At 41.0% G+C, this 16,448-nt stretch overlaps 2 protein-coding genes across 2 annotated transcripts in view; one reads left to right on the forward strand and one right to left on the reverse strand.

Annotated features, from left to right (window-relative positions):
- lrrc2 (leucine rich repeat containing 2) overlaps positions 1–2,818 on the forward strand; it is a 24,572-nt gene extending 21,754 nt beyond the window's left edge. Inside the window, exons 5-9 of the mRNA XM_031879195.1 lie at positions 628–764; positions 898–1,043; positions 1,516–1,668; positions 1,992–2,152; positions 2,550–2,818. Of these exons, the coding sequence (XP_031735055.1) occupies positions 628–764; positions 898–1,043; positions 1,516–1,668; positions 1,992–2,152; positions 2,550–2,599 (647 nt within the window). The 3' untranslated portion in view covers positions 2,600–2,818. The remainder of the gene's footprint in view (positions 1–627; positions 765–897; positions 1,044–1,515; positions 1,669–1,991; positions 2,153–2,549) is intronic.
- Positions 2,819–4,307: 1,489 nt separating this feature from the next.
- LOC116401022 (hippocampus abundant transcript-like protein 1) lies at positions 4,308–9,617 on the reverse strand. Its single transcript, XM_031879196.1, has 6 exons — positions 9,262–9,617; positions 9,103–9,174; positions 8,546–8,658; positions 8,355–8,452; positions 7,972–8,114; positions 4,308–7,904 (listed from the first exon to the last, which is right to left on the reverse strand). The coding sequence occupies exons 2-6, from the start codon at positions 9,130–9,132 to the stop codon at positions 7,683–7,685; spliced, it is 606 nt and encodes a 201-aa protein (XP_031735056.1). The 5' UTR covers positions 9,133–9,174; positions 9,262–9,617; the 3' UTR covers positions 4,308–7,682.
- Positions 9,618–16,448: the final 6,831 nt, after the last annotated feature.

Below are 16,448 nucleotides of genomic sequence, written 5' to 3' on the forward strand. Positions count from 1 at the left end.
GACATCAAGTACACAAACCACACTGACATCAAGTAAACAAACCACACAGACATCAAGTACACAAACCACAGAGACATCAAGTACACAAACCAAACGACATCAAGTACACAAACCAAACCGACATCAAGTACACAAACCAAACCGACATCAAGTACACAAACCAAACTGACATCAAGTACACAAACCACACTGACATCAAGTAAACAAACCACACTGACATCAAGTACACAAACCACACTGACATCAAGTACACAAACCACGCAGACATCAAGTACATAAACCAAACCGACATCAAGTACACAAACCAAAATGATATCAAGTACACAAACCACACTGACATCAAGTACACAAACCACGCAGACATCAAGTACACAAACCAAACCGACATCAAGTACACAAACCCCAACGACATCAAGTACACAGACCAAACCGACATCAAGTACACAGACCACACCGACATCAAGTACACAAACCAAACCGACATCAAGTACACAAACCACAGGAACACCATCGCAGAGCTGCCACCTGAGATCAGTGAGGATGTTTTTTAGTTCTGCTTCTTACAATAATTTGTGAAAAACCAAGAAAAGTGTTTTTAAAGTATCAATCAGCCTCTTCTGTCTTCAGGTAAACTGACGGGTTTGAGGGAATTAAACGTCAGCTACAACAGTTTGTCCAAAGTTCCTCCAGAACTCGGAAACTGTGAGAACCTGAAGAGACTCGAACTCACGGGAAACCACAACCTGTCCGATCTGCCGTTTGAGGTAAAAGCAGAGAGGATGCGATGATCCACCCACATGGTGGTAGTTTCAGTAACAAAGATTTCACTTTACAGACACACTGAAAGATTAACTAGCAATGTCATTGTGCTGATAATGATGATGATGTCACTGTCAGCTGAGCAGCCTGAAGCAGCTGGTTCACCTGGACGTTGCAGAAAACCGCTTCATGTCGATCCCCATCTGTGCTCTGAGGATGAGCGGCCTGCAGCTGTTGGACTTGAGCAACAACGGTCTGACCGACCTGCCGCAGGACATGGACAGGTGACCGATGACATCATCACCTACCTGTAATCTGATTACTCTGAGCAGCAACGGTCTGATGTCCTGGTCTCTGTAGTTTAAATGTTTAAAGTTGTTTTCTCTCAGTTCTTACATCTCTAAAGAGGCTACAAACTAAAAAACTTAAAGTTTTAAAGTCTTAAAGTCCGACAAGACAAAATCAATAACAAGTTCAATTCATCATTAAATATGCATGAACATTTAATATATATATATAACATTTATATAAGGTCACAAGTGACAGCAGAGCAAGAAAATAGGCTTCCAGTCTTTATGCTAAGCTAGGCTAACCATGCATAACATCTCACTCTTAGACAGAATAAGAATAAGTGTTGAAATGTGTCCTCTTATATTTTTTGTTTTGCACGTTGCAAAACAAAGTTCCACTCAAATGACGACACATTAATACTGTGTGTGTGTGTGTGTGTGTGTGTGTGTGTGTGTGTGTCTGCAGGTTGGAGCAGCTGGTCACCTTGTTCCTCCATAAGAACAATCTGTCCTACCTGCCTCACTGTCTCGGCAAAATCTCCACACTCAAGATGATCGTCGTCAACGGGGACACCCTCACCTGCTGCCCCACCAAACTGTGCCGAAACCCCGATATCAAGTACGCAAATCAAACACAACCACACAGATATCAAGTACACAAACCACAGAGACATCAAGTACACAAACCACAGACATCAAGGACACAAACCAAAGACATCAAGTACACAAACCAAACACAACCACAGATATATCAAGTACACAAACCACATGGCTATCAAGTACACTAACCAAACACAACCACACAGCCATTAAGTACACATACCACGCAGACATCAAGTACACATACCACGCAGACATCAAGTACACAAACCACGCTGACCTCAAGTACACTAACCACGCAGACTGTCTCAGGTGTCATGGCCTCTTCTGTTCCTCCGGCAGGTTTATTCGACTGTGCGACCGAGCGAGTGCAGAGAAGAAGAAGAAGGAAGAGGAGAAGAACAAGAGGAAGAGGTGGAGAGAGGAGGAAGAGGAGGAGGTGAAGAAGGACAGCAGAGAGAAGGAGTTCATCGAGGCGTACATCAGCTCTCTGAAGGACAGAGGTGAGAACATTAAACTTCATATTTATTGGTTGTATTATTATTTTCTGGGGAGAAATCTGTATTTTGAAAAAAGTTGTTTATAAAAGACGACTTGTATTCGACAGAGTCTCCCAAAAATATTAAAATTTTAATTTAATGTTAATTAAAACTAAATATTGAATTAACATCAATTAAAATGTAATGTTGATTAAATATGTCATTTAATTAATATTAAATGACATATTTATGTTCAGATGAAATGATTTTTACAATATATTAAGTGTCTAATACTGCATTATTAAAATATATTTTGTTATATTACGCAGCTTATAATATTATGTATATTTATATATTAGAGCGCCATATTTAGAAAATATTTAACATTTTGTAGTACATTGACATGTTTGTCCCTCACCAGACACCGTCCCCGACTCCACTACCAAGGTGTCCATCTCCTGCCTGCTGTGAGGAAGAGGAGGATGAAGGGTGTGAGGAAGAAGAGGATGAAGGATGTGAGGAAGAGGAGAATGAAGGGTGTGAGGAAGAAGGGGATGAAGGACAACTAGAACTAGAATCAAACAAACACATTTGACTGGTGTGTGTTTAGCAGTGGTGGGCGGTGCATTTTATACCTGGGCCTTCACTGTTGTCCTGCAGCTGAAATACGTCCTTATAACCACATGATGGCGCCACAGTTATTAGTTTCTAAGGCTGTAACTATGTACGTATAAAACCGTTCGGTACGAGGCTTGCAATACGTTTGAATAGTAGTAGAGCATTTGGAAAATGCAGAAGCTTATATTCAGGAAAATATAATGTTTTCTGTGCTCATGGAGGACAGTGGTTCTCAGCTGGTCTGGCTGTGGGACCCACCATCACGCCTTAGTGACAAGTCACGGCCCAAAGTGATCGTCTTATGATTTTACTTTCACAATCCCAGTGTTGTAAGTACTGCTCTGCAGTGTCTTTCCTCATCTCAGCCCCCTGTGTCATGGTGCATCTCACTCAGTCAGAATGCCCATATTTGATTGGCTGAGCTGCATCACATGATGTGATTCACTACCCATCAGCCTCTGCTGGCTGTTAAGTTTCGTTTCACGATAGTCACGTGATTGCCCACTGACCAATCACAGCATGTAATGCTGACGTCATTGTAGGCCGGCGAGCAGGCTCTGATAGTCAAAGAATACGCCCAACATGTCAAACTAAAGATCTGATTGGTTGAACACTATGACAATCAACAACATCGTCCCCATTCACTTAAACTGCACATGGATGCACTTGTGAGTCTGCAGGCCTCTGCCTCTGTTCTTACCTAGAGACACAGAGGTGAGATCTGATTGGATAAAAGCTCTACTTAAAACAAGCTGCACTGGAAGCAGAGCAACTGAGGAAGACAGTAGCTGTGCAATGAGAACATAAGATAATGGGAAAATATTTATATGAATTATAATACATGTGTATTTAAGAACAATTATTAAATTATAAAATAGATATAACTTTGTGATTATGTTTAGGCCAGCAGAGAAGGCCTTGCAGGCCCTGACGGCCCACCACTGGTGTTTAGGAGAGTGAACGGTCGTAGTGAACGCAGCACTTTAAACGGTTTATTTTGGGTTTCTGATGACTGAGATTATTTTTTGAATATTTATGAGTGTTTTTAAATCCTTTTTTTCTCCTTTTTAGAAAAAAACAAAACGTTTCATTCCAAGATCAGATTTCCAACATTGAGAGTATTTAAGGTTTTAAATGTTGGTCTTTGAACGTCTCACAGGAAGTGGTTTTAATGGTTGAAGTTGTAAAAGTGACCAAACGATAAAACGAGACTGAAGAAACAGAAATAACAATTAATAGTTTATTATTCATAAGATCTCCTGTTAATGAACGACTTTGATACATTTGAAGATAAATATCTCATCGGTTTTGATTAATTTCTGCAATAAAATGTATAAATTCAGAGCTTGTATGTTTGTTGTTGAATTATTCGGTTATTACTCCGATACGTTTTTAAATAATAAACGGTTGTGAGAATGTTTTCGTCCGATTTGCCTGGAAGCAAATATCCAAATATTTAAGCAAATAAACAATTATATTAAATACAAATATCTCCGAAAATCAAAGAACTCAAATAAAAACAAACACGTCCAGGTTTCAAATTTCATACATTTCTCTTTATTATCATCATTATACTGATTATTAGATATTATTCAAAATGATGTTCTCAAGATAAAAGAAAGCAAATACAACAAAGACGTCATTCAGCGTCTTTCTGCTTCTCTATAAAAACATGAAGATGAAGAATGATGAGAGGCACGTTCAGAAGTACAGAGCAGCAGTCAGATAAAGTTCTGCTCCAGGAGGAAGAGGAGGAGAGGAAGAGGAGGAATGTTTGACTGCATACGTTTCTGTTCTAATAATAATCATCATTTTCTAAAATGGACATTATCTGTGTTCAGTAACAAGCCGTTTAAAAAGCTTCACCTGTGTGTTTGAACTGGCGGCCATGTTGTCACTTCACGGCCCGTCGGAAAGTTGAGCTCCTCCATGTTTACATCGACGAAAAACACTTTTAATCCAAGAGATGAAGAACTGAGGCTCAATGAATCAACTTTACTTTTAACATCAGAGAATAAAAAAAATATAAAACGACATTCAAAGAACTTTGAATCAAACACGAAGATCAAATAAACCCGTTAAAAATGAATTTGAACCAAAGAAATCCAAAAGATTTAACGTTTAATAAGGAAAAATGTAATCTGTAATGTAATTTTTTATATAATTATTAAATAAACATTATTACACGAGGAAGTCTCCGTTTATTCTATTTTTAAGTTTAAAAAGCGTCGACAACCCGTAAACTCAATGTTTGAATTCTTCTTCTCTGGTTTCTAAAAATGTAGGAAACGCCACGCGTTGTCTGGAGGAGTGATGAACTTTCCAACGGGACTTGAACGCAGCAGAGACATAATAAAGACCGGAGGAGCTGAACAAAACAGGAATGCTTGTTAATAACACTGGTGCATTCTGGGATATGGAGTCACAACTATTGACTGTAGAAAAATATACTGTCCGTCTGTGACATCATCTCTAGAGAGTTAACGTTTGGTTACATTAAAGATAACAATTCAAGGATTTCTCCAGACGTGAGTCAGTAATCGGTGATTGTGCTTCATGATGAAGCTACACCGTCATCATCATCAGGTCGATGCTGCATTCAAGGCACCACGGAGAAAAAACTAAAAGCGGGAGCCGTGTGACTAAAAGTAAAAACAAACTAGAAACTGATTTGGTTTTGGTAACTTGTGTGACTTCTCTTCTGAGACTGTAACAGACAGCTCCCGCTGTCAGAAACCAGGATGTCCCACCGATCGATGTAACCTGAATGCAGCACATAACGGAGGACGTCTGAGCCTTAAAGTGACAGAACATCAGTAACGGTTCAAACTCCTGTTTCGTTCGATAACGGAGGTTTCGGCTCCCGTTCCACCGCTCAACGTTTAATTATCATCATGAATGTGAGGAAGAAACTACTAAATGACTCCATGTTAGTGTGTTCAAGGACCTACCGTGGCTCAGAGAGATGTACATGTTTATCAGCTCATTTTCATAGAGAAAAATGAAAATGAAGCAGGTTCTTAGCTGTCGGCGTGTCCTTGAACGCACCACCAGAGACAGGTTTTTAATGCTACTTTATAGTACAAAGCTTTTGCAGAACTTTAAAAAATAAATTTAACACATTTTAACTATTTTAACGTTGTCTGGAATAAAGAAAAACGAATGTGAAAAGAAAAGCAAACAGCTGCTCCCAGCATGCACTGGGGTTCTTTATACTGATACAGTACTGATGAGGGAGGAATAGGCTCCGCCCCTCAAAAACATGTGAGAAATAAAAACATGGCACCTTTTGGTTGTGAATAAAAGCTCCGACTCTCCAAACAGAGTCACAAACTACACCAGCAACTCAGGAGCGCTTGATTCAGTCTACTGGAGCAGCAGCAGGTGGGGGGTGGGGGGGGGGGGGTAGTGGAGGAGCACTTTCTTTAATGTCAGAGCTTTAAAATAATCCGACAGACTTCAAGTATGTGAACAGAAGAAGAGACGAGAGATCTGATATGAAATATGATCCGTGAGATAAATGAGCCCCGAGGACGTGATGGAGGAAAACCGACCAATCAGTGAGCAGGATTCAGTCCTTGTGATTTAAACTGATCCGGTGGGTTTAATGTTTGAGATCCATGAAACGTGTCTCGAGCAGCGTTTCCTTCTTCAAGGCCTCTGTGGGGGGGCGCTTGTTTTATCCATCATTGGTGCAGCCGAGAGGGAACAAGGAAGACGTTTAACTGTAAGAACCGCTCACCTCCAACAGGAAGTAGAGAATATGAAATCGTGCCCCCGGCTCGTATCAAGCGCCCCTAAAGACTTCATTCCCTGAACACGTCTACGGTTCTGTTTCGTCGGCCTCGATATGAAACAACACGCGGCAGGAGGACGACGACGACGACGACGACGTCACAGCCGGTGCAGCAGACTCACTCCAGAGAGTGTAGACGGCAACCAGACTGACGGCTTTGGAAAAAACGTGAGCAGAATGTTTTGTATGGTGCGTTGTGCTTCAGACGCTGGAGTGCTTCAGACGCTAGAGTGCTTCAGACGCTGGAGTGCTTCAGACGCTAGAGTGCTTCAGACGCTAGAGTGCTTCAGACGCTAGAGTGCTTCAGACGCTAGAGTGCTTCAGACGCTAGAGTGCTTCAGACGCTAGAGTACTTCCCCGTCACTCATCTGCAGGTCGAGGAGCTAAAGACCTGAACTGGTTAAAATGTTCATCGAGTAACGAATGACATTTTATTTACGTTCACAATAAAATCCTCAGTTATAATAAAGTGATTCAAGAGTTTAAATGAGTGAGAACATTTTTATATCAAACGTTCTTTAATAAATGTCATTAGTCAGTTGAGCCTTTTTGTTTTTTAAACATTGAAGTGAATATTTCTCTGCATAAAAACACTGAAATGTTCTGAGATATCTGAAACAATCCTTCAGCCACCAACAGTAAAATAACACTAATATATAATATATAATATAATAATAATAATAATAATAATAATAATATCAGTGGAGCATCTTCATCTGAATGCGATTTAGAATTCTAACGTCGTGTAGAAATGTTTATAAAAAGTAAATAATTGTGATTTAAAGAGCTGAACATCGTGACGTTATTAAATAGTTCTTATTGTTATTATTCATTCAAACACACCTGAGCAGGATATGTTGTATTACTGACAGTTCTGCTGTTGATTCATAACGCTTTTACTTTGTAGGAGCAGATCTTTAATATGTTAATATTAATGTGTTCGATGGACACGAGTCAGTAAATGTATGAATGGATGAAAGCTCGTCAGTGAGTTTGCTGCCTAACGATCTTTTATCTGAACAGTCTGAAGAAATAAAAAAATAAAAAGCTGAATAAAAAAACCCCGGTTTATTCTGAAAGGTGGGCGGGACTAGTAGTCGGTGCTCACAGCCTCTGCAATGCGATTGGCCGGCTGTCCTGTCACAAGCTGCTGTCCTGCAAGAGCGGCTCGATGTCCTCCGCGTCGCTGGTGGGCGTGGCCAGAGGGCCGGCGCTCTGAGCGTGTGCGGAGGAGGAGGCGCCGGTCTTGCAGGTCTTGACGTCGGCCGATCGGTGCTGATCGGGGATGAAGACTGCGACGAGGAGAGCGAATAGGACGGCACACGCTCCGAACAGGAAGGGAGGACCGGGGATCATCGACTTCTGCAGAGAGACGGAGATTATACTTTTATTTTGAAAAACACCTGTGCGTGTGTGTGTGTGTGTGTACCTCTGCTCTCTGTGGGGGTCTTCCTGCCACCGGCTGCATGTCGTTCAGCTCCACGTTGAAGAGGAAGAAGATGAAGCCGTACAGAGCCGGACCCAAACCGTTACAGAGACCTCTGATACCTGTGATCATCCCCTGGGCCACACCTGGAAACACACACACACACACACACACACACACACCAGAAATCTTCAAAATAAAAACTATTGCAGAAAAATTGTCAGAACACCACAAAAGAGATGATTCCTGTTCTCCTTTTCACAGACAGACGACAGACAACAGACAGACAGACAGACAGGTGACAGACAGACAGGTGACAGACAGACAGGTGACAGACAGACAGGTGACAGACAGACAGGTGACAGACAGACAGGTGACAGACAGACCTTGCTGGTCAGATGATGCACAGTGTGACACCAGAGCAGAGACTGCTGGGAAAGTGATGGAGGACATGGCTGCTACTGTTCCTGCTGCCCACATCATCCTGAGACACAAACACATTGAGGTCAGACTATGATCTGTTACCAACAATGAATGTATAATAATAATAACATCATTTATATGAGGGTGGACTCACCACGGCTCAGAGCCGAAGCCGTACCAGGCCAGCTGGAAGAGCTGGAAGCCCAGACCCAGAAGAACCGTGTTCTTATTACCTATGGTCCTCATGAGGACACTGAGGAACAGAGTCTGACACACACACACACACACACACACACACACACACACACACACACACACCTGATCAACCCAAACACAGTGAGCACACACACACACACACACCTGATCAACCCAAACACAGTGAGCGCACACACACACACACACACACACACACACACACACACACACACACACACACACACACACACACACACACACACACACACACACACACACACACACACACACACACACACACACACACACACACACACACACACACACACACACACACACACACACACAATCTATTCATCATTTCATCTTTGAACTCCATTCATATAAACAGCTATTTAACCTCTCAGAACACTGCTGCCTCGGTTAGTTAGTTAGTGTTGTTGTGACTTTGTTGAATCTGAACACTTTAAAAACAGGAAACAGGAACAGGAAACAGCCGGCTGGTTGTTTGTGTACCTGAGCGATGATGGAGAGGATTCCCACCATGGCGATGAAGGCAGCGATGGCTGCAGGAGTAAACTCAATCACCTAGAACACATGACGACAACATGATTCCGTCCGTGTCTGTGTGTCTGTGCGTGCGTGCGTGCGTGCATGCGTGCGTGTGAGAGAGACCTGTCTCAGGTAGAGGAAGAAGCTGGAGTACTGTCCGGCCTCAGGTAGATAGGACAGGAACACGGTGACACAGATCAGCAGCACTGTGGTGTCTTTCCCCACACGACGCAGAGACTGAACACACAACAATCAATCAGGAAGTAATTAAGACGAGGCAAGAGATCAAAAACATCACTGATCCATTCAACACCGTTATGAATACTTTGACTAAATCATGATATGTTTATTCTCCCACCTCAACCAGTACACTACAGAAGTTTCAACACAGTCATCAACCTCCGGTTCTCTAAAGAGAAGTCAGAGCTTCATGTGTTAAAGCTGCATTCTCTCTAGTGTCCACCAGGGGGCGACTCCTCTGGTTGTATAGAAGTCTATGAGAAAATGACTCTACTTCTCTCTTGATTTATTACCTCAGTAAACATTGTAAACATGAGTTTATGGTCTCAATCTCTAGTTTCAGGTCTTCTTCAACACAGCATGATGTTCATTTAGTACATTATGGTCCATTTAGAGTCACACAGACCATAAAGCAGGGGATGCTTTAGGGCGGGGCTACACGGTGATTGACAGGTCTCTACCAGAGACGTGTACGACGTCTCTATGTCACTCCTCCTCAGTCCAGATATGGTCACTTCCTGTTCACTGGTTGCAAAAAAGCCAAGATGGCGAGAGGCTTCAAAACATCCACAAACCACTGAGTGACATCACGACGACTACGTCCACTTCTCATAGACAGTCTATGGGAAAGAGACACTTTGCCCAGATGGTCTCCTACTCGATCCAGACCTGGGAGGGGAGCTTGTAGGTGGGCACCAGGAGGTTGAGGTTGGGGTATTCACCATATTCTCAATGGCGGCCATTTTGCTCTATGGCAGTGGAATCTCCCGGGTAGCTGTTGGGAAGTGGTCCAAACATTTGACGTGTGTTTAAAACAATCAAACATTGGCAGAGAAGTCTGTGAAGATCTCTAAAAGAATCCGTCTGACAAGCTCTTCTGATGGAGTTTACTGCTGCTCTCAAACCCAGTGGAGACTTGATTGGGGACATCGTTGGGTGATAAAAGGACCATTTTAAGGAAGAAAGACCCTCTGAGGAGGTGACAGTTGGAGGACTCAGGAGAAGCATGAGGTCAGTGAGCAGCATCCGGAGCAAAAGCTACGAAAAATAACGCGCCATAATTCGTAGATATCCCACAAAATTATTTTGTATGAGATCCATGAAATGATCAAAGGGAAGTATAAAGACTGCAGAAGCACACCAATGGCAGGTGAGAGGGGACGTGGATAAGTCCAACAAACATCAACCTTTAAAGCCTGACCCGTGTGAAAGTCAACGTTCGTCTGTAACCGTTATTTTAACCAAAACCACCATCTTTTCCTAAAACTACGTAGTTTTGTAGTCTAAACCTGAGTTTACTGTGACGACAGAAGTTTATTTTGAAAGGACTGTATTCATGTTAGGAGGAGAAATTGTCCCGTGTTGCTGGACCTTCGTCGGAAAACACACACAGCAGATGTTGAGGTACTTGTACTTTACTTCAGTATTTCCATTTTCTGCTCCTTCAAACTTCTGCTCAACTACAGAGTTACTCTGCAGATGAAGATTCACATTAGAAACATATGATGAACCTTTAAAACATGAAAACAATGTATCGCGTCTTTAAGGTGCATCATATATAGAATATATAAAACTACCCAGAACGCATCAGTCGTATTAATCCAATTGATAAACACAGTCACAGAGGTCATTCTCAGCATTATGAGTACTTATATCTTTTATGATTAAAGTAAATGCTGCTGCTAAAATACCTGTGCTTGAGTAATATTTTCATTGCAGGACTTTTACTTGTCTCTCTGAGGACAGCGTAAACGTCTCAGACCCAACATCCCGAGTGTATTAAACGTAGTTTTCTTCTACTGTGAGACTGGTAAAGTGTATTAAACGTAGTATTCTTCTACTGTGAGACTGGTAAAGTGTATTAAACGTAGTATTCTTCTACTGTGAGACTGGTAAAGTGTATTAAACGTAGTTTTCTTCTACTGCGAGACTGGTAAAGTGTATTAAACGTAGTATTCTTCTACTGCGAGACCGGTAAAGTGTATTAAACGTAGTTTTCTTCTACTGCGAGACCGGTAAAGTGTATTAAACGTAGTTGTCTTCTACTGCGAGACCGGTAAAGTGTATTAAACGTAGTTTTCTTCTACTGGGAGACCGGTAAAGTGTATTAAATGTAGTTTTCTTCTACTGGGAGACAGGTAAAGTGTATTAAACGTAGTTTTCTTCTACTTGCTGCTGTGTAGCTGAGTGGTTTCGTACTTCTTCAGAGCGCTCGTGTTCTTCCTCTTCTCTTCGCTCTCAGCATGTTGACTGCCGCTGTTGATCTTCTTCTCCCAGAACGTCTTGATGTGCAGTCCGTCGTGGATCTTTGCCACGTTCATCTGGAACAACATGAACATTAAACATAAAGATTAAAGAGCAGCTTCAGCTGTGTTTCACTGCCCCCTGCCGGTTTAAAGGGTTAAACTCTGCTGCTCCTTTACACCGTGATGTCATCGTGTACTGAGTACAACCCTAACATACATGTGTACTGCAGAGCGTTATTGTACTGAGGTTATGTTACTTGAAGTACTACCAAAGATACCACTCAGATCCTCTACTTAAGTACTTTGACTTACATTTACTGAATACCTCATCATGTATTCAAATATTCAAAATATGCAACACCATGTATTAAAGTATCAACAATAAACAGCACGTTACTGAAGGCAACATCAGTTAGGTAGTTAAAAGTACAAAGATGTATTATATTCTATAACTGGTTCATGTAAAACATCTACAGCCGATAAATATGGTGAAACTATATGAAATGATAATAATTACATTGAGAACCTGAAATTGAACTGTTGTACAGAAGTAAACAGTAAATGTATCGAGATACTTTACACACTGATATTACTACTTATTTTGATTTGATTTCATTGACATGATACTTTCATATCGTATACTTTCTATATCATGGTATAATCATAACACAATATTTACTTTTTAAAGCAGCTTTGCAGTTAGGCATGAAATTCCAACAAAATATAACTATATGTTCTAAATATTTTATATTCTAATTGAATCCTAATAACATGTAATTAAATCCATCTGAACATAATAATAATAATAATAATAACTCCACACTGGACTGTGTAAACACTAACGATCAATACTTTTTTAGTTTCATAATTAAAGCTGTTACCAACAAGCCACTGACTGTGAAGAAAACAGTGCAGAAGACTAAATCAATGAACTTTAAACATTGAAAGATAAAAAATGACATTTGATTTGAAATATGTTTTGGATTTTAGACTAAAAACTCTGAAAAAGACGAAACAAACCTTCAGAGGTTCAACTGAGCGTCCGTCAGCCTCACTGAGTGGATGATGAGTGTGTGTGTGTGTGTGTGTGTGTGTTAGTTAGTGTGTGTGTGTGTGTGTGTGTGTGTGTCAGCAGAGATAAATGTTTTACATGTGAAACTCCGACTGTAAATCTGTCAGTAAATCTGATCTTTTATTCCCTCTCTCCCTCTCTCTCTCTCTCTCTCTCTCTCTCTCTCTCTCTCTCTCTCCCTCGTCCCTCCCCCCCCCCCCTCACTGTACTGGAATCTAACTGGACTGCAGGGACACACTGGGTGTGAGAGACATGGACGGACAGAGAGGGAAGGAGTGATGGAGGGAGAGACGGGAGGAGGATGGAGGGAGAGTGAAGAGGTGTGAATGGACTTATTTATAGAAGTAGTTTTTGATTTCCTGAAGCTCTGAAGTAGTTCTCTTCATAAAGGAACCCTCTAGTAGTAGAAGTACTAATACAACACTGAGAATCCTCCACAAGTAAAAGTCCTGCTTTCAAAAAGAATGATCAGCTAAATGTAGCTAAAAGTAGTAAAAAAATCCTTTAATTGAATGAGTTGAGATTTTACATCAATGTATCAGAGATACTTTTTTATTTTTTTATTTTGGTGATGTCATTAAATTAAACTAGTGTTTCTCACATGGACAAGTTATTTATAACTCTAACATGCTACATATGTGTGTGCGTTCTGGTTTGCATGTTTTCTCCCCCTTCAAATTACGATCCAACAGCCTATCATCATACTCAACGATATAAAGTTGACACTGTCAGGTCCATTCTCCATCCATTGTGTGCGGTCCCTTTAAGAATCAGGATTTGGGAGTGACGCGGATATGAAAGCTTGTTTATCTGTCTTTCCTTTACAAGCAGGAAAATTATTTCTCTCTCTTTATTTGAGAAAAGTTCATATTTGTGTTGTCAAATTTCACTATGACCCTGAAGTTCTGACTCTTGTGTTATCATATACTGAATGCAAGCAAGACTACAGAGCAAAATCACACTCTTTCTGATTGAACCGATCTATGAACTGTCTGAAACAATGGATATCCACGACCCCAAATAGGCCCCAAAAAAAATTGCCGCGCGCTAACATACCGCTCCCCTTGGGGCTAAGCCCCCCCTTTCTTTGAATCCTACAAACGCCCCTGCAGAGAGGTAAACGAGGGACAGGTGACAGCAGAGTTAACGAGGGACAGGTGACAGAAAGGTAAACGAGGGACAGGTGAGAGCAGGACTAATGAGAACTTTTAGTTTTTTCCACGACGGCTGTTCAAATGATGCGGATGAAGATCATGTGATGTGATTGTAGAAAGCTCCATAAAACAAGTGTGGCGGTACGCGAGTGATCAGGTGTCAATCATCTCTCACACACACACACACACACACACGCACACACACACACACACAGCACTCTGTATGCTCCCTAACAGCTGTCACGTCCTGAATCATTGAAGAAAAATAACACACACACATGTGTGTGTGTGCATATGTGTGTGTCTCTGTATGTGTGTGTGTGTGTGTGTGTGTGTGTGTGTGCTTCAGATGGGTGACTACACTTGTTTGGCATTTCAGCCCTCTCGGGGTGTGTTACGATCCTTCCCTTGGGTGTGAAACACACACTCTCTCACACACACACACACACACACACACTAATATAAACAGTCTGTCACACGGTTGCTGTTATGTGACTCTTAAAACAACCACAGTGAACAACAGGAAGTCGTCAGATTGAATCCATTCCATGTCTGCAAGCTAAATATGAAGCTAGGGCCAGCAGCTGGTTAGCTTAGCTTAGCATAAAGACTGGAAACAGCTAGCCTGGTCTGAGAGCAATCACTGTGTAGCCCCGCCCTAAAGCATCCCCTGCTTTATGGTCTGTGTGACTCTAAATGGACCATAATGTACTAAATGAACATCATGCTGTATTGAAGAAGACTTGAAACTAGAGATTGAGACCATAAACTCATGTTTACAATGTTTACTGAGGTAATAAATCAAGAGAGAAGTAGAGTCATTTTCTCATAGACTTCTATGCAATCTGAGGAGGGACAGTTATCTGTGTGTCTGTATTAAATCCAGAGATGTGTCCGGTAGAGATGACTGCTTAACAGGCAGACAGAGAGTTTGAGGGATTCGTGCACAATTAGACACGACTGTTAGTATTCAATGCCAGAGAGAAGATGGACTGTTTCTATAGTTCTTCTTAATGCTCGTCATGCAGGTTCACCAGAAACTCCTTCAGCTCAGACTCCAGCAGAGACCGGTCCACCGTGGACAGACCCAGATCCTCCAGCAGAGACCGGTCCACCGTGGATAGACCCAGATCCTCCAGCAGAGACCGGTCCACCGTGGATAGACCCAGATCCTCTAGCAGAGACCGGTCCACCGTGGACAGACCCAGATCCTCCAGCAGAGACCGGTCCACCCTGGACAGACCCAGATCCGACACCACGCTGCTGGAGACCCAGGACATATTGCTGGACCCGCTGGAGGGGAGGGAGGCACGGGAGAACCAGAACCAGGACTGAGAGGAGCAGACTGTCAGACCTGCTGCAGTAGAATGAGAGGTTTTCTAAAGAGAGTCTGGTGCTCAGAAAAGAATCTTATGCACACAACATAGAAATACTCTCACATAAGTTATGATGCAACAACATAACATTTTTTATTCTTCAGGTCTCTGCTGTTAGTTTTGCTGTTAATAAATAAATAAATACATAATGACCTCACATGAAACACCAACCGGAGTAATTTAAAAACTAAAAATCAGTGTAAAACAATGCATCATATTTAATAAGTTGATCACATGTTTTGTGTGTAAAATCGAAATAATTAAATGAAGTGAAGTAGAAGTAGCAGAAAATGGAAACACTCAAGCACAAGTACCTCAAAGTTGTACTTAATCAAGACTTAAGAGACAAACAGAAGCTGTGATGTTCTCCTCCACACTGATGAGGAGGTTGAAGAGACCTCTGGTGGATCTGGATGGAAGTACAGGGATCAGGATCAGGATCAGGATCAGGATCAGACTACCTGTTGTCGTGTTAATAATAATATACAGATTAAAGTTCTTAATGATAAAAGAAGGAAGTGTATGAATGAAGAGTACAGAGTGTTTATGTTGTAACTCTGATCTCATGGGGATCAATAAAACTGTTGTACATCGCTGTAACGGAGTACTTTTACAGGACTGTACTTGTACTTTATAGAGTCTTATATTTTCATACAACTTTCTACGACTTCACTACATTTACAAATTCATACTTTTACACATAAAACATTTAAAGAGTTTATAGAATCTGCTTAGTTAAAATTAAGCTCCTGACAGACCGTGAATCAATTAGTTTAATAATCAATTAGTTTAATAATCAATTAGTTCATTAATATAATAATGATTGAGAGGAAATGAATATAAATTATTTTCAATGGTTGTCACAAAAAGTCATTTTTTCTGAAAAAAAATATCTGGTTCCAGATGTAATAATATTAATACAGTATTTACAGTGTGGTGTTAGTACTTTTATTACTTCCTCCATTAATCAGGAAACAATCTCAAAATAAAATCAATATGACAAGGAATATCAGTTAACTGTTAGTAAACTGTTAGTACACTGTTAGTACACTGTTATTACACTGTTAGGTAAACTGTTAGGTAAACTGTTAGTAAACTGTTAGTAAACTGTTAGTAAACTGTTAGGTAAACTGTTAGGTAAAGTGTTAGTAAACTGTTATTAAACTGTTAGGTAAACTGTTAGTAAACTGTTAGTAAACTGTTAGTAAACTTTCAGTAAACT

This window comes from Anarrhichthys ocellatus, unplaced genomic scaffold, assembly GCF_004355925.1.
Source record: "Anarrhichthys ocellatus isolate YVR2014 unplaced genomic scaffold, GSC_Weel_1.0 scaffold234, whole genome shotgun sequence".
NCBI classification, from domain to species: Eukaryota; Metazoa; Chordata; class Actinopteri; order Perciformes; family Anarhichadidae; genus Anarrhichthys; species Anarrhichthys ocellatus.

What these genes read in the sequence shown, in the direction of transcription:
- LOC116401022 (XM_031879196.1), bottom strand. Translation starts at nt 9,132, where the DNA reads ATGGTGGGAATCCTCTCCATCATCGCTCAG. An exon ending in TCCTCTCCATCATCGCTCAG is followed by an intron (nt 8,659 to 9,102) that starts GTACACAAACAA and finishes TGTGTGTGTCAG; the next exon opens with ACTCTGTTCCTCAGTGTCCT. An exon ending in GACCCCCACAGAGAGCAGAG is followed by an intron (nt 7,905 to 7,971) that starts GTACACACACAC and finishes GTCTCTCTGCAG; the next exon opens with AAGTCGATGATCCCCGGTCC.